The sequence below is a fragment of the Prorops nasuta genome, unplaced genomic scaffold (assembly GCF_024137725.1).
Source record: "Prorops nasuta isolate Cenicafe-Biocafe unplaced genomic scaffold, Cenicafe_Pnas_1.2 PNAS00154, whole genome shotgun sequence".
NCBI lineage: Eukaryota > Metazoa > Arthropoda > Insecta > Hymenoptera > Bethylidae > Prorops > Prorops nasuta.
The window spans coordinates 1-18,489 of record NW_027116950.1 but is presented as its reverse complement, the minus strand read 5'-3'; the positions used below and the strand labels follow the sequence as shown (position 1 = coordinate 18,489).

The window sequence follows — 18,489 nt, the reverse complement described above, 5'->3', positions numbered from 1 at the left end:
AAAATCAATAAACCGGATGCTTCAACAAATAAAAAACCAGAAAAAAAAAACTTATTTGATAAACCCAACTATTCAAAAGATCCCACTAATTGCTGGAGAAACACGCGAGTAATATATATATATTGATTTTATTTTATATAGTCTTTTATAATTATCTTACACAAATATTACATTTCATATTAAAAAAATTTTATTTGTTTCAGTACGATAGAGAGGTCCAAAAACAAAGGAAACCGCTGATGAAGGAGGAAAAAAAAGTCTCCCCAATAAAACGAACTAATACACCGGAAGGTAATAGTAATATTGAAGAATATTTTATAACGCCTTATATATATTAATATATTTCGAATATTTTTATAGGAGTTTGGACGTTTAATTTTGAATTAGGGTCTTCAGATGGATCACAATAATAATTAACATACATGATTTCTCTTTCTTATTATTACTAAAAAATAATAAAAATGGTGCGTGAGATTTTATAAAATATCATTTTCTAGTATAAAAAAAACAATTACAATAGAAATCAAATTCTACATGTTTTTTTATCAAATATTAATTATTTTCAAAAATGCCATATTCTTAAGTAGCATATGTATAATATGTATAATTTTTTAGCAGCCACCTGTAAAAAAAAATTTGTGCACTATGCGATTATTTTATAGTTATAATAAAGATAAATTGAATGTATAATCTATATACGTAATATCTTTTAAAATTTATTTCAAATTTTAGTTGAATCATTGGTCAGAAATATTCCTATAATATATACTATTAAAATCTTTTAATGTCGTGTTTGTATAATATACTGAATAATTTATTTATTATATGATGAAATAATGATGTACTTTTAACAAGAACATTTAATATAATTGAATTTCGAAAACATCATTTCAAACGTTTAGTTGCTAGCCATTTTATACAATTTATCACTGCTATTCCAAATGGACCAATCACAATAATTCACTACCTATATAGCGTGGAATTGCTGAAATCCGTGAAATACTGTCAGAAGAAGTCCGAATTCCGAAAGCACTGAGAGCTTATTATACTTAAAACACTATACTTCATTTCTTCTCTGAATCACACTTACTATACATATTGCGTGGTATACGGTAGAGATGCTGATATTTTCTGAAAGTATCGATATTAGTATCAAAATATATCAAAGCCAGCATTATCGATACGGAGACAAATCGATCCCAAAATATCGATATTACTAATATTGCTATATAGCGTAGTTGTCAAATGCGATGACCGAGCTTGATATTTTTCAAAAAATGATAAAAAATAACACCAATTAATAATAATAGAAGACAATGGAATCTTACTATTATAAATAAGTATAATTTAATACAATAATAAATTATATGTATCAAAGGAAAAAAATAAATACTTGATGGCGAATTATATTTACAGGTTAAATTAATTTAAAGATATAAGGTAATAAAATCATATAAGGTTGTATTGTTCTGGACAAGGATGGGATGTTATTTTTGGTGCGATGGATGAGCCTTCATCATATAACTGCAGCTGAGACGACAATTTTAATCAGTATTGTATAAGGGAATTAAGAAAGTATATATTCATTTTCATTTATGCATTGACTTTTGTGATCTTTTATTTATAACAAATACTTTTATTTAATTTTTGAAACTTTCATCAAATTCATGCAGTGATATTATTATAATGAGATAATTTATAGTTTAGAGAATTACTTTATTACCTATTATTCGGTTAGTAAATATTATCCAGTTTTTATTATAATAACTTAATATATTTTCCACACAAATATACATATGAAAGCAGTCATTTTTCTTATCACATATATGGCATATTAGTATTGCAGGAAACTTATTATAATTTGCTAAAGAAATAAAATATACTTATAAAATCACTATTATCTTTAAATACTCTCTCACATTTCCTATCTGACATATTATAAAATATTAAATTTAAACAGCAGCATCTAAGTTCCATTCGTCAAATGATAAGGAACTCAAAAATAACAATTGATTTAAATGGTCTCCTGTTAAACGGTTTCTGCGTTCTGTCATAATAATACCTGCTTTTGAAAAGAGTCTTTCACATGGTACTGATGTAGCAATAATTATTAAATATTTTTTAGCTAATGTTGACAGTGGTGAAGAATGACTCCAAAATTTTATTGGACAATCATCAATGGCAATAGGCGACTGATTTAAATAAAACCTAAACTCTTCTGGCATAATATTATTATCAGTAATAGTAATTTGGTTTTGTTGGTCTAGCTTCACAAGGCTTTTATGATATGACCAAAAATCTGTTTTCACTAACTCATCTTTATTAATGTTATCAACTTCATCTATTGGCTTATCACTTTCATTGGTAAGTAAGAGTGTTACGATAGTATTAATAGCACTTAAACAGGCTAATTCATCACAAAAATGGATTCGTTTAAATCGTGGATCTAAAAGTGTTGCTATTGCTATAACAGAGATTTCTTCTCTTGATTTAAAACGTTCATAGAATTCTTCTAATAAAATCTGTTTCATTTCATTTCCTATCTCAGTTTCAGGAAATGAAGACTGCAAAGATCTTTGGAGAATATTTAAGATCGGTATTACCTTACTACCTGTTAGATAGGATTCTCCAGATAATATTTTTGTTGCATCCTTGAAGGGTTTGAGTAGCTCAACAAACTCTTTAGCCACTAGTAATTCTGATGCAGTTAGCATTATTGGAGCTGAAGGGCATTGTAAAAGTATTGGACTAATCTTCTCAGATAGTTCAATAAATCTAACAATCATATCATACGTCGAATTCCAACGTGTTTCTACAGATTGTAGTAGCTTCAGATTTGAAACTGCTCGTAACCTGTCAGCTGCTGTTACTGATTTTTTAAAGTACTTTACGATGGTTTTAATTTTTTTGCAAACAGAACTAATGTTTTCAGAAGCCATAACTTTTGCAGGCAACAAATTTAGAGAATGTGCAAAACATGGTAAATGTTTCTCTGCACCAAATGCATTAACGATTGCTTTTTTAACATTAGCCCCATTATCGGATACAACTACCACTATACTTTCTTTTTTTATTTGCCAATCTTTTATAATTTGTAACAGCCACATTTCTATATATTCAGACGTATGTCTGTCATTTAGCTCTGTTACTCCAATTACAAGAGTTTTAAATTTATCATTTAATAAAAAATGAGCTGTAACACCCAAAAAGCTTTTGACATTTAATGGGTCAGTCCAAATATCCGTGGTCAAACTTAAATTATTTGTATTCGAAAGCCAAGTTTTGGTAATACTTGATAATACCTGATATTTTTCTTCCATCAAACTCTGAACTGTACTTCTACATGGAAGTTTATACAAAGGAGCAATGGCTTTCATGAATGTTTTAAAGCCTTCATTCTCGACTGTTTGGTAAGGCATGTTGTCTTTTGCAATCATAAAGATAAGCTTGTTAGTGATTTCAGCAGCTTTAGATCCTCCTGTTAAAACATTATTATTTAAGTTAATATAACTATAATAAGAATAAAAATTAATTACATTAAAGATTATATGTAGAACTAATATATCGTTAGAACTTAGTAGTATTTTGAAAATTTGTTGCAGATTAATTTTAACAATTCTGTTTTCAACAATGGAAGAAAATCTGGCATTCGAATTTGCATTATAAAAGACTGTCAGTAATCTTTAAACAGATTTTGGAAAGATTGTTGAAAGACTGCCAATAGTTTTCTGTAAACGATTCCAAGGATATACATATATCCTTCTACGTGTCCAAAGCAGAATCTGCAACAAATTTTCTAATTGCTACAATATAAGGTACATACAATAAATATTTCATTTAGGAAAATTTTAGTAAACAAATTCTGCACCTTGAAAAGAACTTTGTTTGTAAAAGGTCAGATCTATTCTAGGCTGTTTTGAAGGCTGTTCAATTGTATTTGTTAATGTAGAAGTTACAGAAGATTCAGAAGCTGCAGATGAAAGTGGTTCTATATTATCATCCAATACAAAATCCATCATACTATTTTCATCTGCAATTGGAGCCTATTTTTTAAATTAAGTAAGTATTAGTAATAAATTATACGTACTATATTAAAATTTACAATCATTTTTATTCTTTTATGATTTACTTCAAAAGTATTCCTAGCATTTTCACTAAGATCAATTTTTGGGTGAGCTCGCTTCAAATGAGATCTCATATTTGTTGTATTTTTACTTCCTTTTATTTCTCGTTGACACAGTTTGCATCTGCCTCCTGTGGGTATACGTATAAAATATGTCCAAACTTTTGATGGCACTAAATTAAAAATAAAATCAACCATTATAATATCTTTATTATCAATCTAAACAATCTTAGAATAATTATATGGTATTATGCGAGAAAGAGATGATCTATAAATATAATTGTAAAATAAGATAAATTAATTCATGTTGGATTATTATTTCTTTCTTGTATAACAGAGTACTTGTTTTTAAAGAGAATATTATTTGTGGAATAGGGTATTAGGAAATTTGGTATGCATACTTTTATAGAGGGTAGTATATATTATTTGGATCGAGGTATAAATATTGTTCAAAAAGTGAAGCTGAAAAAAATAAAGAAAAAGTTTATTAAGTTTAAAATATAAGAAAAAATTATGTAATCTGTATAATTTTAAAAACAATTCATTAAAGTAAATATATTTAATTATAATTACCTAATATTTTGTACAGTGTGATTGTTTTTAAAACTTGCTTTACAGCAAAGCAATCAGAAAAAATGGCACCGTTAATTTTCCTCAGTTTAGTCTCATTCTAAACTTATAAAAAAATTTTGATATTAGCGCTTCAGTATCGATACACCTAAATATTGTCACTAGAAATATCGGTATAAAATATCGAAAAATTTCATAAAAATATCGATATTACGATATATCGATACAATATCAGCATCTCTAGTATACGGCCGTATTCATAAGTTGAGTTCGGAATTAAACTCTTTTCATTCCGACGGAGCTTTCCCTAGAATTCCCTATTCACTCCGTCTAGTAATTCTGTGTCCGGGAGCAAGTTAGAGAGTGAATAGGGAATATGGAAGAGCTGTGATAGCTAATTGCTATTCTATCCCCACTTCTAAAAGGAAAATAGGGGTAAGGATAAATAAGAAATATTGGCACTAATTGGGAGCTCCGTCTGACTAGTTTAAGCGGGAAAGAAGCAAAATTGACAAATGTTGGTTTCATTATTTTGGAATTAAATTTCAAACGTTTGTTTATATAAATCTAAGGGCCTGATAAAGTAAGTGAAATAAAATTTAAAATAATACAATATCGTGTATAGTTAAAAAATTAATCTTTTATTTCTTTTTAACAGTTGTTATGAATAATGAATTTAGTTCGTGTAGACTCTACCAATTTTAATTTAATTTATTTTGATAACTGTCTTCTTTCAATTAATTGCAATAATTTAGTAGTACAGCAAAAATGAAAAATTCCAGTAGCAACTTTATCCCTCCATATATTTTTAATATAATTTTATAAACTACTCACTACTTTTTTCTTGCAGTAGGACATCCATTTTTATTTTATCAAAATAAATTAAATTAAAATTGGTAGAGTCTACACGAACTAAATTCATTATTCATAACAACTGTTAAAAAGAAATAAAAGATTAATTTTTTAACTATACACGATATTGTATTATTTTAAATTTTATTTCACTTACTTTATCAGGCCCTTAGATTTATATAAACAAACGTTTGAAATTTAATTCCAAAATAATGAAACCAACATTTGTCAATTTTGCTTCTTTCCCGCTTAAACTAGTCAGACGGAGCTCCCAATTAGTGCCAATATTTCTTATTTATCCTTACCCCTATTTTTCTTTTAGAAGTGGGGATAGAATAGCAATTAGCTATCACAGCTCTTCCATATTCCCTATTCACTCTCTAACTTGCTCCCGGACACAGAATTTCTAGTCGGAGTGAATAGGGAATTCTAGGGAAAGCTCCGTCGGAGTGAAAAGAGTTTAATTCCGAACTCAACTATAGTCGGTCCTTATAGTCCTTAAGGAACTCCTTAGGGTGCGTTCCGAGTCACGCATATGCGCGCAGTAAGCACTTAAATTCTATAATAAATGTGACATAAACTGTACATTCTATGCGCTTCATGCGTAATTTGGAATGCATCCTTAGATTAAGGACTCCTTATCTAGGGAATTTTAACTGTAGCAAAATGGAGTTTGTCTTTAGCTGTCAAATGGCGCGGTTAACCTTAATTTTTAATTGTAAACAAGAATAATATTTTCGGAAAACGATTGCGGAAAAGAAGAAAGGATTTTAGTAAATAACAGAGAAGAAAAAACATCAGATGAGTATTAATTAATAACAAAACATGAAAATTATTGTAAATTTTTAAGGAAATATACTTTTTGATTATTTTATTTTTGTTACAGATGAAATCCTGTTTCTGATGAGTTTCAATGAAGGAAAAAAGTACTTATAGATCAATAAATGAAAAAGCATTAAATTATAAAGCATTTCTGTGTAGCCCAGTCATTTCAATAATTTAGACATAATGTTATAACAGTGAATGTGTAAGCGATTGGTGTATATACAATCAAGTTTTATTGTGTAAATTGGTAATGATGTACGATAATGTTTTGATTGCTACTTTTATAAATTAGAACTAGTGCAATTAACCTATCATTTATATTTCTTTCCTTAATCCAAATTCTATATACACATAGTACTTAATTACATATTCTCATATTAGTCAGATATTCTTTAATTTACTAATAAAATTACCATAATTTTATATTTGTAGAGCATAACTGTTTGTTGCAATGATTTTTATTATTCGATCAATGTAAGACAAATTGCAAAGGGTTTCTGCAAATGGCTAATTGATCCACCACATCTTTCCACACATCTTGTATGACATCTATTTTCCTTGTTAATCCCTTTTTCAAGTTTTTAACATATACCAATATTTTTGTGCTATTTTTAAATACACTTGGATATGGCTATTCTATTAACTAACTGATTTTATAAATATTAAGATGATTGGTAAACCATTGTTCTGTTAAATTTGAAAAATGGACACTTGAATATTGTGCTTATAATGTTTGGTACCTCTTCCATAGGATATCTTCTCTTTACATTTGAGAGGATGTTGTTCTCCAATACATTTAAATGTACTGCTGAATGCTTCTTGTTTTTAGCTTCAAATAATTATCCAACTTCACATTTGGATATCCATCCTCAATATATGATACATATTTTGTTACTTCTATTTGTATGTGAAATTCATTTGTTCTAAAATCTTAATTTATCTTTTTACTAGATATATATTATATCATTTTCAAAGAATTGATATGTCTTTCTATCAATCCTAACAACATCATAATAGATGTAATGAAATAAGTATTCTATATTCAAAATGGATATCTATGCGTATAGTGGGAAAACTATTTGAAGCTAAAAACAAGATGAACTCAGCAGTATACAAATACCTTTTAAAGAACTTTATTTTCACAAGTATTATGAGAGCATATCTCGCAGAAAAGATGACAAATTTTAATAGTATCATTCAAATGTCCATTTTACAAATTAAAGAAGATAATGGTTTAACAATCATTTCAACTATTACAAAAATAATTGCAGATCAGCAGTATTATCAGATCTGTGTGTATGTATAAATGATTAGAAAATTAATGTTATATGTTATAGACTAGAAGAAAATAGTGCAACAGAGCCAAATAAATGTCACACAAGATGTGGAAGGATGTGGTGGATCAATAAAACATTAGCAGAAACCCAATGCAACTTGTCTTACATTGATCGAATAATAAAAATCATTGCAAGAAACAGTTATGCCCTACAAATATAAAATTGTAGTAATTTTGTTAGTAATTTAAAGAATGTATGACTAATATGAGAATATGCAATTACGTACTATGTGTATATAGAATTTGGAATAAGGGAAGAAATATAAATATTAGGTTACTTGAACTAGTTTTAATTTATAAAAGTAGCAATCAAAACATTAACGTACATCATTACAAATTTACAATAAAACTTGGTTGTATATACACCAATCGCTTACACATTCACTGTTATAACATTATGTCTAAATTATTGAAATGACTGGACTACACAGAAATGCTTTATAATTTAATGCTTTTTCATTTATTGGTCTATAAGTACTTTTTTCCTTAATTGAAACTCATCAGGAACAGAATTTCACCTGTAACAAAAATAAAATAATCAAAAAGTATATTTCCTTAAAAATTTACAATAATTTTTATGTTTTGATATTAATTAATACTCATTTGATATATTTTTCTTTCTCCGTTATTTACTAAAATCCTTTCCTCTTTTCCGCAATCCTTTTCCGAAAATATTATTCTTGTTTACGATTCGAAAATACAGGTTAACTGCACCATTTGACAGCTGTCAGTGGCTGTCAGCTATGACACACACTGTATAACAGTAATATACTATAGCAAATTATGCCTATATACCAATGCAGCCAACCAAACGGCATAAAAAGTTGTAAGTAAAGGAATCAGCGTTGCCAAGTGTAGTATAATTATACTACCGTACAAGGTTGCCAAGTGTAGTACTTTCGGTACTACCGTAGTACGGACCCAAAAGCGACATATCCTATAGCGTAGTACTATTTTGGGTACTACGCTATAGTCGCTGCTGATACTACTGGTCGGCGGAAATACGTCAGAGGGTAGAGACTGTAGAGGGACCGCAATATAGATATTTCTAATTACTAATTTCAAAATACATAATGCATGGTCCGTGAGCCAAGACAAATGTTAGTATTATTGTATCGTACATACAATATACATACCGCAAGTTATAAAGTAATATAAAGAAATAAAGTGACAGTTTTAATCTTACTGACAGCTGATATACTGATGGTATAAGTGAATAAATAAAGTGACGAAATTTGTAAAATGTACAAAAAAATAATTTTTAAAAGTATATAAAGGACTGAACATTTTAGATAAGTATAACAATAAAGTTTATAATATAAAATGTAAGATATAAATATTTTGTGGTACTTTGTGGGATTTTATTTCAGATTAAATTATAGTAATGTGTTTACTATGTCACTGTGCTGAGGATGGAGCTATGCGGATTTTCAAAATTAAAATAAAGGAATAGACTAAACATAATGTGGTTATTGTGTCATCGTTGAGATTCAAACTATGTTAATTGAGACAGATAATAATATAAATGAGTGAAAAAACTGGGTAAATACAATAATATATAAAGAAGCTGACAAATTAGATATATAATATAAATGTAAGATATTTTATAGTACTTTCTGGGATTTTATTTCAGATTAAATTATAGTAATGTGTTTACTATGTCACTACTGAGGATGGAGCTATGTGGATTGAACATTAAAATGAAAGGAATAGTTTCACCATATTATGGTTACTGTGTCATCGCTGAGGATCAAACTGTGTTAATTGAGATGAATATTAAAATAAACAAGTCAACACATTGGGTAAATACGATACAAATAAAGAAGCTGACAGATTACATTTGTAATTTCAAATGTAAGATTTTATATAGTACTTTTTGGGATTTTGTTTCAGATTAAATTATTGTAAAGTGTTTACTATGTCAATGCTGAGAATGGAGCTATGTGGATTGAACATTAAAACAAAAAGAATAGATTCACCATAATGTTATTTCTGTGTCATCGCTGATGAGGATCAAACTGTGTTAATTGAGACAGATATTAAAATAAATGAGTCAGCAATTTAGGTAAATGCAATAATAAATAAAGAAAATGACAGAATAGATATATAATATAAAATGTAAGATGTTTTATAGTACTTTGTGGGATTTTGTTTCAGATTAAATTATAGTAATGAACGTGTGTTTACTGTATCACTGCTGAGGATGAAGCTATGTGGATCGAACATTAAAAAAAAAGAATAGATTCACCATAATGTGGTTACTGTGTCATCGCTGAGGATCAAACTGTGATAATTGAGATGAATATTAAAATAAAGAAGCTGACAGATTAGATATATAATATAACATGTTAGATATTTTACAGTACTTTGTGGGATTTTATTTAAAGTTAATATATGTAAAATAAAATTTTTGTTTTCTTTTTACAATTGTATCTATATTAATTACTATATGTTGCAATCTCTTAAAATTAAGCCTCTGCTTTTATTAGCAAACTAATAGTTCCACACGGCAGTGATGCCAGAATCAAGCTTTTAGCAACAAAAATGAAGATAAGCGCTAGCCAGCAGCAGTATAGAAAATTTAAAGGGAAGCGGTACAAACACAACTATGCCTGGAGAGCATAGGTGTGATTTGGACTTCAGGCAACATTGGCGTCAGAAGAAGAGCGACTACCGGTAACCGTGACATTTTTACGTGTCATCCGAGTGAAGGTGCTGCGTTTACCTAAAAACTCAAAGCAAATAAAAATGCTTTTCCTAAATTGATTTTTAATATTGATAAAATGGTCAAATGTAGCCATTAATTAATTAGATTTGGTAATAAATACAGAAAATGCGTTTTATTATAACAAATGAGTTGAGGTAAAATAAACTCAATGTTTTTATATTAATCTGTTAACAAATGCATTTTTTTATTTATTATTGAGTCCAATAAATTAATGGTTATTAAAAAAAAAATTACTTGTATTGAAAAAAAAAATGAAAAAATTTTAAACTTCACCAAGACTCGAACACGAGCCCACCGCATGACAAACGGCAACCTTACCGCCTGCGCTACAGCGCTCACTTGATGTACCAAGAGCAAAACAGCCTTTTAAAGACTGACTACAATTCTTTCACTAACTCGTCATAAACGATCAAAAATTAGCTGCAATAATAAATACATTTATCTCCACAGCATTATTGCACTAAATTTATTATGTTTTTAATTTGAAGCATACATATTACATGAAGATACGATACTTTAAGGGTGTTCATGCAATACTCTAAATACAAAACTATTCATATGCTGGTTTATCATAGTTATTCGACTACATATAACAAATATTATAATATTAATTAATTTATGATAGTTGAGCATATGAATAGTTTTGTATATAGAGTACTGAATGGTTACCCTTAAATTATCATATCTTCATGCAAAATGTATGCTTCAAATTAAAAACAAAAAATTTAGTACAATAATGCTATGTAGATAAATGTATTTATTATTACAGCTAATTCTTGATCGTTTATGACGAGTTAGTGAAAGAATTGTAGTCAGTCTTTAAAAGGCTGTTTTGCTCTTGGTACATCAGGTGAGCGCTGTAGCGCAGGCGGTAAGGTTGCCGTTTGTCATGCGGTGGGCTCGTGTTCGAGTCTTGGTGAAGTTTAAAATTTTTTCATTTTTTTTTTCATTACAAGGAATTTTTTTTTTAATAACCATTAATTTATTGGACTCAATAATAAATAAAAAAATGCATTTGTTAACAGATTAATATAAAAACATTGAGTTTATTTTACCTCAACTCATTTGTTATAATAAAACGCATTTTTTGTATTTATTACCAAATCTAATTAATTAATGGCTACATTTGACCATTTTATCAAAATTAAAAATCAATTTAGGAAAAGCATTTTTATTTTATTTATTCACTTATACCATAAGTACATCAGCTGTCAGATAGATCAAAGCTGTCACTACTCCTTATTTCTTTATTACACTTTATTTTTCCGTATACTAACATTTGTCTTCGTTCACGCCGTTCACGGTGACAGGCTGTGAATATACTATATATAATTTTTGATATATTACGTTCTGCATTTAAGATGGCTACTGATGTATTTCCGCTGGCAGTATACTTTGTGCAGTCTGCATTCCTTATATCAAAATTCACTTACTATAGAGCGTAGTACTATTCAAGATGGCGGACTTGGCAACCTTGCTACCGTAGTATAATTTTCCTATAGCGTAGTATCCTTAGGATACTACGCTACAGTTTCTGTTCCCTGCGGGATCCTACGCTATAGTTTCTGTTCACTGCGGGATCCTACGCTACAGTTTCTGTCCTTGCGGGATACTACGTTTTGGCCATTAATCTTGAGTCTTGGCGAGGGGAAGTTAGAATCAGAGGGGCGAGGGAATTTTTAGGGAGTTTGTCCGTAGCTGTCAAATGGCGCGATTAACCCTCAATTTTATATCATCAACAAAAATAATATTTTCGGAAAATGATTGTGGAAAAGAAGGAAGGATTTTAATAAATAACAGAGAAGACAAAATATATCAGATGAGTATAAATTAATAGAAAAAATTAAAATTATTGTGAATTTTTAAGAAAATATACTTTGTGGTTATTTTATTTTTGTTACAGTTGAAATCCGGTTATGATGACTTTCAATTAAGGAAAAAAGTAATTATAGACTAATAAATGAAAAAGTATTAAAACATGAAGCACTTCTCTGTATGGCCCAGTCATTTCAATAATTGTGACTTAATGTTATAATAGTGAATGTGTAAGCGCTTAGTGCATATACAACAAACTCCTATTGTAAATTTAATAATCTTGTATGACAATGTTTTAATTACTATTATTTTAAATTAAAGCTAGTTTAATTAACATATTTTTATTTCATCCCTTTCTCAAAATTCTAAACACACATGGTAATTACCTATTCTTGTAGTAGTCATATATTCGTTAAATTACATACAAAATTACAACTGTTTTATATTTGTAAAGCATAGCTGTTTGTTGCAATGATTTTTATTATTCAATGTGAGACAAATCGCATTTTGTTTAGGCAAATGTCTTATTTATCCGCCATATCCTTCCATATCTTATGCGACATTTATTTGGCTCCGTTGCACTATTTTCTTCCAGTCTATATCATATAACATTAATTTTCTAATCATTTATACATACACACAGATCTAATAATACTGCTGATCTGCAATTATTTTTGTAATTGTTGAAATGATTGTTAAACCATTATCTTATTTAATTTGTAAAATGGACATTTGAATGATGCTATTAAAATTTGGCAACTTTTCTGCGAGATATGTTCTGATAATATTTGTGAAGATAAAGTTCTTTAAAAGGTATATGTATACTGCTGAGTTCATCTTGTTTTCAGCTTTAAATAGTTTTCCAACTATACGCATGGATATCTATTTTGAATATAGAATACATATTTCATTACATCTATTATGATATTGTTAAGATTGATAGAAAGATATCAATTCTTTGAAAATGATATATTATATATCTAGTAACTGGATTAATTAAGGTTTTAGAACAGATAAATTTCACAAACAAATAGGACTAACAAAATATGTATTATATATTGAGGAAGGATATCCAAATGTGAATTATTTGAAGCTAAAAGCAAGATAAATTCAGCAGTATTGTTTCGTAAGTCGAACGAAATAACTTTGCTACAATCTGATCATAAATAAGTATAATACACAGATGACTTAGTCGAGAAATTTGATCCTTCTGTTGAAAGCAGCGAATTCTATAACATTGTTATTGTACACATAAGCTAAGGATTGCGGCACGCCTATGAAACATTGAGGCGGCAAAGGACAAGAGTATTAAAACCACGATTCCAGGGACTAGGCGGATCTCTCCATGGTCCGTCCGTGAGGATATAAGGCTCAGGGGAAGAAAAGGCGAGCAGTGCTGCTTAGCAATCCTTACCTACAACATATTGTAAACTTATCAATAAATGTTGAATTCAGGAGGGTTTATGCCGTATGAGCTTCCCGCCTTGAGCTTAGCTCAAAATATCAGTAGCAATTCATTTATCTACCTTCCTTAGAAATTAACATTAGTGATACAACAAGTATCCTTAAATGTATTGGAGAACAACATTCTCTAAAATTTAAAGAGAAGATATCCTATGGAAGAGATGCCAAACATTATAAGTAAAATAATTCAAGTGTCCATTCTTCAACTTTAATAGAACAATGGTTTACCAATCATCTTGACATTTATAAGATTAATTAGTCAATAGAATAGCTATATCTGAGTGTATATAAAAATAGCAAAAAATTAATCGTATATTTTGAAAACTAAAAGAAAGAACTAACAAGGCAAATAAATGTTACATAGGATATGGAAGGATGTGGCGGATAAATAAGACATTTGCCTAAACAAAATGCGATTTGTCTCACATTGAATAATAAAAATCATTGCAACAAACAGCTATGCTTTACAAATATAAAACAGTTGTAATTTTGTATGTAATTTAACGAATATATGACTACTACAAGAATAGGTAATTACCATGTGTGTTTAGAATTTTGAGAAAGGGATGAAATAAAAATATGTTAATTAAACTAACTTTAATTTAAAATAATAGCAATTAAAACATTGTCATACAAGATTATTAAATTTACAATAAGGGTTTGTTGTATATCCACTAATCGCTTACACATTCACTATTATAACATTAAGTCACAATTATTGAAATGACTGGGCCGTACAGAAATGCTTAATGTATTAATACTTTTTCATTTATTGGTCTGTAATTACTTTTTTCCTTAATTGAAAGTCATCATAACCGGATTTCAACTGTAACAAAAAAAAAATAACCACAAAGTATATTTTCTTAAAAATTCACAATAATTTTCATTTTTTTTATTAATTTATACTCATCTGATATATTTTGTCTTCTCTGTTATTTATTAAAATCCTTCCTTCTTTTCCACAATCGTTTTCCGAAAATATTATTTTTGTTGATGATACAAAATTGAGGGTTAATCGCGCCATTAGACAGCTACGGACAAACTCCCTAGAAATCCCCTCGCCCCTCTGATTCTAACTTCCCCTCGCCAAGACTCAAGATTAATGGCCAAAACGTAGTATCCCGCAAGGAAAGAAACTGTAGCGTAGGATCCCGCAGTGAACAGAAACTATAGCGTAGGATCCCGCAGGGAACAGAAACTGTAGCGTAGTATCCTAAGGATACTACGCTATAGGAAAATTATACTACGGTAGTATAATTATACTACACTTGGCAACGCTGCCTCAGACCTTCCTTAAAATAAGGAAGCAAAAAATTATATCTATATCTAATTAAAGTATACTAAAGTAGTATTGAGCCGACTGTAGCATAAAACAATCAACCAATCACAATGAAAGAGTCATCGCTATTCCCATTGTGATTGGTTCATTCCTTGCCTAGTGAATAAGGCGTCCTTAATCTAAGGAGCTCCTTAAGGACCGACTATGAATGCGGCCAATAGTCAATTCTCGGCCAACAAACTATACAGCGTAGTATCTTCCAACATGGCGGACTTGGCAACGCTGCTACGGTAGTACCAAAGTACTACACTTGGCAACCTTGTCTGGAAGCTAAACGATGGGATCGAAGCGCCGCCTACCGGCAAGGATTGTTTCGGGACACGGCAGCAATCTCTCCCGTTTCATCTCTGGTATTTCCCCCCTTTAATCTAGTGAATCTAGTTTTTTTTTGTTACAGATTACATGACTGTGACTAGAAGCCAATCCAATCCGATCCAATCCGCAGAAAAGAAACACCCACCGTGGCTTTCGATTTTCAACCACTTTCTACGAGTGAACAATCTATGAATGAGAACCTTTTATTTTTGTGTACTAAATTTATATATCTCAAGCTTAATTGATGTTTAATAAACATTTTTATGTAAATCATTTTTACGTGTACACATTATTAGTGCACCTAGAACTATAAATATTCATTACTTATATGCGAAAATATAATGAAATTTATTTGATACATAACAGACAGGAATTAATGTGTGATGTGTAAATTATTAACAATTAATATAATTTTATGCATAACTGTTTGGATAAAAATAAAGTTCAATTTAATATTTACTATGGATTAATATTAACTTGTTATAAATGTTAATATACTATGTAAGTGCTTAATATAAGATAAGTCTCTGTAGTTATTTAATATAGTGAGCTTAATATTTATAATTAAACAATGGAATTTATATTACAGATAATTTTTTACTCCTTAGCTGGTTCAGTAGTAAAGTAATGAGTTATCAATTTTTTGATATGACTTTAAATATGGATAGAATCTGCAGAATATGCCTTATAGAAAGTACAAATTTAACACCAATTTTTGGTTCTGGTCAAAATATAAATAATTACATAGCTGTTGCTAATAAAATTCAAATTTGTGGATCTATAGATATTCAAGAACAGGATGGATTTCCGTCATTGATTTGTGAAGTGTGTGCTTATAAGGCAGCTGTCGCTTATGAATTTAGACAGCAATGCCAAAATTCAGATGCAAAGTTAAGACTATATTTCAATAAACCATCTACATCTACAGCAGTAAAAGTAAAAAGTTATATTAATCTCTGTATAAAATCATGCGTATACATCTTAATCAATTTTTATGTTTTATAGGATTCTAGTACACAAACCGATGGACATACTAAGTTTGTTTCTCTTAAACAAAATCAGCCAGAAAATTATTATGTAAAGGAAGAACTACAAGTTTCTTCAAATCCTCAGAAATTTATACAATCAGAAAGAACTTATAATAATGCTGAATCAGCCATACGTACTAGTCAGCTAGATATGACAGATCAAAAATTATTTATATGTTCTGGGGAATTTGATGAACCTGAGTGTATAGATAAAGAGACTAGTATTTTAGAAAGCAATATTCATCAGCTACCAATGTCAGAATCTGATGTTAATACACATGACATAAATAGATCTATGTATATACAAGATAAATCACTTAAAAGTGACGAGATCAATCAACCTATACTTAAAGGTTGTACAGAGCAAAAAAATTATAATTCCCATCAGTTTCATGAATTAAATGTTATTGAAAGTGAGTTATTTCATCAAAAGCATACATCTAGAAAGATGTCACCTTTAAAATTATGTAGTGGAGATGAAATTGATTATAATTACGATAAAAGTATCACTCAAAATAATTTTACAGAAAAAACATTCAAATGTAAAATATGTTCTAAAGAATATGCTACACAAAAGAGTTTAAGTAAACATTATCATACTCATGAAAATAAACATAAATGTGATATTTGTTTAAAAATGTTTTATAAAGAAAAGAATATGGAGAAACATAAGAAAATACATACATTGAAGCCATATTCATGCGAGCTATGTTGTTCTTGTTTTTCTAAGTCAGGTAGCCTTTTGCGACATTTAAAGTCTCATGAAAAACCAATTAATAATGTTCTGAAGAAAATAAATCCTGAAGAGCAAAATGAAGATACAAGACCAAAGAAGGAATTAATAACTGAAGAAGACACAGATAATGAAGCCAATCAAACAATAGAAGCTAATGACTTTAAAGATGCACCTGAAATATATAAATGCGAGATCTGTGGTCAATATTGTTCATCCTTAAAAACTTTAAAAAGGCATACTTTAATACATGGCGATAAAAAATATTCTTGCACAGTTTGTAAGAAATGGTTCTTTAGACCTGATACATTAAAAAAACATGCAGAAAAACATGGTCATGGACTACTAGATAATTTAATAGAAGATAATAAATTATTTGATTCGGATGATGATTCTTTTCCGATCGATGACAAAAAAACGGGCCAAGAGCAAAATAAAGTCAAAAAGGAAGATAGTGAGGAAGACAGTTCTGGAGAATATAAGTGTCAACATTGTGAAAAAATTATGACAACAAAAAAAGGTCTCAGGCGTCATGTATCAATTCACAAACCAAAAGCTGAGCCTGTAACCTGTGAGATTTGCAAAAAAATTTGCGCCAGTCAAGCGCGTCTACTCCTTCATCAAAGAACACATATACCAAAAGAAAAAGTCGCACGAGAATATTTGTGTCATATTTGCAGTAAAGTATATCCAAGTAATTCCTCATTAACTTATCATATGAGAACGCACACAGGAATTAAACCACATATTTGCAAAACTTGTAATAATGGATTTACCACTACTACTAGTCTAGCAAACCATATACGTATTCATACGGGAGATAAACCATTTGTTTGCCATGTCTGCAGTGCAGCCTTTGCTGTCAGTTCAGCTTTTAAAAGGCATTTAACACGACACACAGGCGAAGCCAATTATCTCTGTAAAATATGTGGGAAAGCATTTAAAAGACTTAGCACTTTAAAAGAACATACTTATACCCATTCCGGTGAGAAGCCATATGTTTGTAAAACATGTGGTGCAGCTTACAGTCATAGTGGTAGCTTATTTGCACATCAAAAACGTTGTCGTAATCAGTATGGTGAATTGGTAGATGCTCAACATCACCATCATACAATAGCACATATCCATGTTAATGATGTGCAATCTGCAGTGCGTTCGCTTACTGTGATAGGTCAAATGTACTAAAACTATGTTTAACCTGTGAACAAAATATAGCAAGAAATGTGTATTTTGAAATTATTGTTTATAAAAACTACTTGTATTTTAACACTTTAATAACCTAAATTAACTATTCGCTTAATTAATATGATAAGCTCTTAAATTTATAAGTATATATTGTTTATGGTAAGCTCAATTGTTAC

The 18,489-nt window shown here is 29.4% G+C and overlaps 2 protein-coding genes across 3 annotated transcripts; one reads left to right on the top strand and one right to left on the bottom strand.

Moving 5' to 3' along the window:
• Nucleotides 1-1,145: 1,145 nt before the first annotated feature.
• On the bottom strand, nt 1,146-4,761 carry LOC136785093 (E3 SUMO-protein ligase ZBED1-like). Its single transcript, XM_066746113.1, has 4 exons — nt 4,697-4,761; nt 4,130-4,296; nt 3,869-4,043; nt 1,146-3,478 (listed from the first exon to the last, which is right to left on the bottom strand). Exons 2-4 carry the CDS (start codon nt 4,196-4,198, stop codon nt 1,953-1,955), a joined length of 1,770 nt encoding a protein of 589 aa, XP_066602210.1. The 5' UTR covers nt 4,199-4,296; nt 4,697-4,761; the 3' UTR covers nt 1,146-1,952.
• A 10,760-nt stretch (nt 4,762-15,521) lies between these two features.
• On the top strand, nt 15,522-18,482 carry LOC136785092 (zinc finger protein 502-like). 2 transcript variants are annotated; one of them, XM_066746111.1, is made up of 3 exons: nt 15,522-15,868; nt 15,957-16,303; nt 16,373-18,482. In XM_066746111.1, the coding sequence occupies exons 2-3, from the start codon at nt 15,995-15,997 to the stop codon at nt 18,311-18,313; spliced, it is 2,250 nt and encodes a 749-aa protein (XP_066602208.1). In that variant the 5' UTR covers nt 15,522-15,868; nt 15,957-15,994; the 3' UTR covers nt 18,314-18,482. The 2 variants fall into 2 exon arrangements, with proteins under 2 accessions (XP_066602208.1, XP_066602209.1); XM_066746112.1 differs by lacking the exon at nt 15,522-15,868 and having other exon boundaries at nt 15,876-16,303.
• Nucleotides 18,483-18,489: the final 7 nt, after the last annotated feature.

Excerpts from the sequence above, each read along its gene's own strand:
- LOC136785093 (XM_066746113.1), bottom strand. The coding sequence starts at position 4,198 with ATGAGATCTCATTTGAAGCGAGCTCACCCAAAAATTGATCTTAGTGAA. Across the intron at positions 4,044-4,129 it reads ATGCTAGGAATACTTTTGAA|GCTCCAATTGCAGATGAAAA; the intron begins GTAAATCATAAA and ends TTTAAAAAATAG. Across the intron at positions 3,479-3,868 it reads CAAACAAAGTTCTTTTCAAG|GAGGATCTAAAGCTGCTGAA; the intron begins GTGCAGAATTTG and ends ATGTTTTAACAG.
- LOC136785092 (XM_066746111.1), top strand. The coding sequence starts at position 15,995 with ATGAGTTATCAATTTTTTGATATGACTTTAAATATGGATAGAATCTGC. Across the intron at positions 16,304-16,372 it reads CTACATCTACAGCAGTAAAA|GATTCTAGTACACAAACCGA; the intron begins GTAAAAAGTTAT and ends TATGTTTTATAG.